The sequence below is a fragment of the Nymphaea colorata genome, chromosome 12, assembly GCF_008831285.2.
Source record: "Nymphaea colorata isolate Beijing-Zhang1983 chromosome 12, ASM883128v2, whole genome shotgun sequence".
Lineage (NCBI taxonomy): Eukaryota > Viridiplantae > Streptophyta > Magnoliopsida > Nymphaeales > Nymphaeaceae > Nymphaea > Nymphaea colorata.
The window spans coordinates 20,428,707-20,434,706 of NC_045149.1; the positions used below are offsets into that span (position 1 = coordinate 20,428,707).

General features: G+C 39.5%; 1 protein-coding gene across 1 annotated transcript; it reads right to left on the reverse strand.

The window, feature by feature from the left end:
• Positions 1-3,916: 3,916 nt before the first annotated feature.
• Positions 3,917-4,903, reverse strand: LOC116265968 (pectinesterase inhibitor 7-like). Its single transcript, XM_031646989.2, has one exon. The coding sequence runs from the start codon at positions 4,856-4,858 to the stop codon at positions 4,229-4,231; it is 630 nt and encodes a 209-aa protein (XP_031502849.1). The 5' UTR covers positions 4,859-4,903; the 3' UTR covers positions 3,917-4,228.
• Between the last annotated feature and the right edge of the window lie 1,097 nt (positions 4,904-6,000).

Below are 6,000 nucleotides of genomic sequence, written 5' to 3' on the forward strand. Positions count from 1 at the left end.
GGCTTATTTTTATTATATTTAATATTTTTTACTATAAATATGTGTTTTTATATTAAATTTACATAGTTTAAATATTTTTTTATTAAAATCAGGTCAAGCTCCAAGCCTGACCTCGATGGTCAGGCTAGGGGGGCCACCTAGGCCATGACCCCACCCAAGTAATTGAAAAAAAAATACATTAAAAAAATTAAAATTTTTTAGTTTATAATGTATTTTTTTTTTTATTCGAGTTTAGTTTGGCCCTACCTGAATAAATTCGTCGAACTGTTTGACTCGCCCTTGAAAAAAATCATTGCTTCGCCCTAGGATCAGGCCCAGGCCCCAAGCTAGCCGCAGCCTGACTTTGAATTGGAGTAGGCTAGACCGGCCTTATGCCCAGCCTTAAACCGCCAAGGTCATGTCCCCGGTTCACCAGCCCCCTTTAGGCTTAAGTTTTATGATGGCCTAATATGGTTGGAAAGTCTTTAGTGGAAGTGTACACAAGTGAAGACCCCTTGGAAAACTTCCTTGCCGACATTCTAATAAGAACACAGTTTTTTGAGATTGGAACTTAAGAAAGTATTTTTTTTTTTAAGAAGAACAATGTGTTCTTGAAACACGCACTCATAGAACAAGTGTTACAAGAGTACATCACGTTCTTGTTCCAAAAAATGTACAACTTTTGATTGTTGGATCTAAATACAACTTCAACCATACCATCAACTTTTCTGGAACGAGAACATGGTGTTCTTGAATTGATACAGCTCTTGTTAATACTGGCTTTGTGATTCAGGTGGGAACTGTACTTCTTGAAGAACTCTTTGTCGCATCCTTCTGGTAACACCAGCTCTATCAAATGCCCAACAGCCAACTTCGATTTTTTCTTATCAAATTTCGAGATAACTTTCCTTGCTGCACAAAAGTTATAGAAGAACCTTGCCAAATGAAGATAAGGGACACTCCTATACTTAAAGTAGCAAAAAATATTTCAAGAGACTACAAATGCCTTGTTTTTTGGAATAATGACTACTCTGAGGGGTTGGGGCACATTTGGCGGCAAGGTGGTGTACTTTAAAGGAGTCTAAGGTTCAAATCTCGTGGTCACTATGGCGATTTATTGTGCTCATCTTTAGGGTCTCAATGCAAGCACTGTTAACCTGCGGATGGTGTGCTGGGTCACAGCGAGAAAGGAAACTAAGAGAAGAACTGGAATTTCTTCTTCAAATGGAGGAACCTAATAGAAGGTAAAAAACCAAGGAATGAGGGGTTGTTAGAAAAAATATTCCCTTTAATTTAAAGTCATAACAATATGTGGAAGACCATAATCTCCTTAGATAGAAAAGGTTGTCGCAAGACAACCTCATTGTGGGCATGCAATTATAGTCTATATTAAGTGCATAATCACAAATATCACTTTTCGGTTTTAAAACTTGGAGATTTTCCTTAGATATAATACATGGAGCTAACTGAAAAAAAGGAAAAAATATGATAAATTTTAAAAAGTTTCAAAAATGATAAAAATTAGGGAAAATAATATAGATGAGAAACTAATAAGACAACAACATTAAGAAATAAGTAGAAAAGCAACAAATAAAAATATTAGAAAGATAGAAAACAAGTAGTCCAATATTAAAAAACTTAAAAAATGCCTAAAATGAAAAAAAAGGGTACAAAGTGCGAAAGAATGTGCTTTTTCACTATTTTTTGTTTTGGCGCTTCAAAAAAAACGGTATCGTTTTTTTGCCTTTTCCGGCTGGCTCATTCTTTGTGTTTTTAATACATATTTTGGGAACAAATACGCGTTTTTCTGTGATTGTGGTTCGAGTCCTCAAGTGGTGAGAAAATTTTTTAAGGGAGTAGATTGAGAAGGCCAAACCTAGAAGAAAATGAAATGTTTTTCCTAGTAGTATTAGATGAGGAAATTGAAAAAATTTGGTGCAATGTAAATAGATGGTAGAAGTGGCTTAGAGTTGATGAAGGAAAATTTCTTCATATTTTATTGTGAGATTGTGGGGAACGATCATAAATTTCTTTAGTGAAAGCAAACAGTTGAAAGAAATATGTGAACACCTTATTGTTTTGATCCTCAAGCAAAAGGGGTTACAAAAAGTTTGTGCCGATTTATACGCAAAATCCTTACTACAGCGATGATGGGGAGAATACAAAGAAGATTTTCAGCCGATTAATTTCTCCTCGGCAAAAATCTTTATTAAAAGGAAGAAGCAAACATGAAAAATTTTTTACTTCTTAAGGAGTGATCAGCGCCTTGAGCATAAGCTTGAAACAAAGACTAATATCTCTAAGGAGGGTTTCCCACTGCCATTGTGCAGGCTTGGCTTGCTAGACAGATTTTACAACCAAATTAAAGATGAAATGGGAAACTCCTGCACTTTTGAGGTAGAATTGTATTGATAATTTCTGTTTGTACTTCATCTTGAACTCACTGTATGTCCACCTTCATTATTCCCCTGCAATAATTGGGAAGACGACAAGAAAACTTTCTTTGGCATGACTCTGCAGAAAGTAGACAACCTTTAAGTCAGTTGGGGACATGTTTGAGCAACTACTTTGCTTGAAGGGATTCAGTTAGACTCAGGGGATGCTTATGGCGCTTCTCTCTGTACAGAGCCATGGGAAGAAGGTGACATCCCCATTCAGCTCCTTCCTTCAGCACTGCAAAATGTTTTATGTGTGGGTTCTGTCAAGATAACTGCTGTAATCAAACACTGTCTGCTTGATCCCCTCTCTCCAAACATTAGGATTGTTTGTTAAAGAGAATAAAGAGAGACCTATCTAAAAGTGATAAAGTGAAATGGACCACTAGTAAAGAATTTTCCTGAACAGATGTTCTATTTGGGATCTTATATGCATCAAGAGGCCAAGGTGGGAGTTTTATAACCCGGCTGGTGCGACTCTCACCTTCCTCAAAGAGCTGTTTGCATCCTATATCTGTGAATGCATGGTAAGTAGATGGCACAGGTTAGCAGTTTGCTTTGAGATGTGAACTTTGGTCGGTCACTACAGGAAGCGAATGCTCCTCACCTGTCCTATCGGCTCAAGTCCGCAAAAAAATTTGGGGTTACTAGACAAACTAAAGGCAACAAGACGGAACAACGTGTCTTAATGAATGTTTAATTCGCGTCCTTCCAATTGTTCATATGGAATTTGCGGAAGACAAGAAATCACAACCATTTTGATCAAATTATTGATCAAGATCAAGAGATGCAGAGGAGGTAAGCATTCACAGTTAGAGAAGTTCTGGTGTTAAAGTTTTGAGTCATAGGCTGGTGTAGGCCTGGTGTAGGCAGTTGCCGACACCAGCCCCAAAGAAATTCTTTGTTTCTATTGGTACATTAGTGCCTAAAATCTCAGGCTCTGCACTGCTTAGGAGTCTGTGGCAATCGTAATGTTGACAAGTGGTGGTTGATGGGCCAAGTCGACCGCCCTCCTCTTAATTGGATTAAGATCAGTGTGCATCGCATTTACTGTAATATGTGGAGAATCATCATCTCATTATGGAAGCTTCTCGTGCTGACATGGTGAACACGTCGATGAAATATTTACAAGAGGAACAGGAACCAGCCAGAGCTATAGTTTAGTTGTTTCTCTCGGTTAAGTTTTGGACAGCAGATGCCCTGATGCATCGTGTTTAGTCACGTCCGTCCGATGTATTGTATCGGATGGCTGTAATCGGACGGAGATGGCTGGATGATTGAAATAGATGTGCGTTCATAACTTCATATATAGATGTGCGTTTATATATATATATATATATACACACACGCACATCTCTTTTACAAACACAGCACGAGAACACACACACGGCAGCGTTATAAATGCTTCTGCTTGGTACAGGAGCATTTTTATCATTTTTTAAACATTTCAAAGTTTTATTATTTGTAATTACTAATGTATATTCTTAAAAATAAACACAATATTAACAATTCACATCCACTTAAGCTGAACCACTGAGCTAATTCAATCGATTTCTGATTTTTAGAACACCACCCAGATACTTTGATGCACAAACATGTAACAGTACATGATGCGTGCGTGCATTACACAAACATACAGACGCGCAGACACTCACAGCTACCAATTAGTAGGGCAAGTCTGCAAGCGGACGCGTGCACACACAGACACACATATGAGAAAGAGAGAACATAGCGCACAAAACCAGCATCGCCCTACGCCTTGAGGCAGAGAGGGAGAGAGATTAATGTTCATGGTGGTAACACATGCATTCTGCTCATGGTAGGACTTTCTTCCCAACTTGAGACAACTGGTTGATGAAATCCAGTGCGTTACTTGTCAATTGCGCCACTCTCAGGATGCTAGACCGGACCTCCGACTTAATCTCCGCGACATCGACGGCCCCGTCGCCGGAGAATCCTTCCATGCATGTGTCCTCATCAGTGAGCGCAGCACTCACCCAAGTCTGCAGGTCATTGATCTGCAGTCCCCAGTTGCCGGTATTGCCCATTCCCTCCATCTCCTTAACCGACTGCTTCAGCAAGTATACGGAGTCGCCCAAGGTCTCAAGGCAGTCTTTCATGGCACCGACCTCCCTGCGGCTCATCGATCCCCTGTTAGCCGCCTTCATTCTGGACAAGGCCGCCGACATGGACCGGGCTCGGTCTAGGCTCACTGAGAGCGCGATAAGGGCCAGCTGCCTGGGTCTGCGCCGAACCAGGCTAGCATAGCTCTGCAATGAGTTGTAACAAATCTCTGGGTAATGGGTCGCTTGACAAGAAGTCATAATAAAGTTTGTGGTAGCTTGGAAAAGCTTTCCGTGTACTGTTGTAGCACCATTGGCGCTAGTAAGTGAGGCAAAGATGAAGAAGAAACAAAAGACGGTGGATATCCGCAGAGAAACCATGTTTCAATGGTTTTTCCTTTGCTTGGGGATGTTGAAGATGCCAAGTGGTGGGATTTTATAGTGTGGATGGAGATATGCCTTGGCATGCATGCATATATGTTCACGAGTCATGATATGCATTCATATAAGTTCATCGTGCGGTTTAGGAATAATTTTGGAGAAAAGATTATCTAGCTGATAATGTTTACATGGAAAGATAGGATACCGCCACTACTGAATTGAATTCGTTGCTTTGCTTTCATGGAGTATGATGGTGATTGATGTTTTGTGTTTCATGCAAAAAAGTAAGATCCATGTCCCATTTTGTAAACTTTGAACTGGACGCGTGGATGGGTCGGATGCAGAAATCATATCCAACATTATTGGTGATTATGTGGTTGAGATATTCCGACGAGGCCGAAGCCCCCTCCTTATCCGGAGGTCTCTCGTCCAGATCTGCTTCAGGGCCCCGAGTGGAGATGAACCATCATGAGCTTACGGCGAGGTTTTTTGAGATATTTGACAAGAAAAACAGTGTGTTATTAGCACACCATGTTTCAAACATCATTAAGAAACAGCCCATGTTTAACAACTCTCACCAAAAAGAGGTGCAAGTCGTGTTACAAAGCTCTTGAGGATGATGATCTTTCATTTTTAGGTAAAAGCTACCAATCGAGTCACATGTATATAACATATTCATACCTAACGATTTTCCACAAAGTGGTGACGAAACAACATCTTTCATATGAATCTATTTGATTCAGAAAAGAAGAACATGCATTAATATCTCAGTTTCAATTCAAACATGGGTTTGATTCACATTCCATGTTCTGAGAAAGATTTATGATCCGCAAAAAAACAAAATCTTTATTTAAAGAAATGCGTTGAAAAATGGCATACGTATAGACCTTTCAAAGAGAGCCATTAGAAACCACCTTTTGTGAGATAAACATGAAATACGTGCATGATCATCCATCATACTTGTTCACCATCGATGAACTGATCGGATTAACGAACCACCCAGGGGATCCAAGCCAAATAATTTGTATCTATTTATTATTCACCGAGAAGTCAGAAATGGATCTCTCTTGGACAGAAAAAGGAGAAAAAGAGATTGAACATTCATTTTATAAAATTTGCCACTAAGTGAAAACTGGGCTTGA

Excerpts from the sequence above, each read along its gene's own strand:
- LOC116265968 (XM_031646989.2), bottom strand. The coding sequence starts at position 4,858 with ATGGTTTCTCTGCGGATATCCACCGTCTTTTGTTTCTTCTTCATCTTT.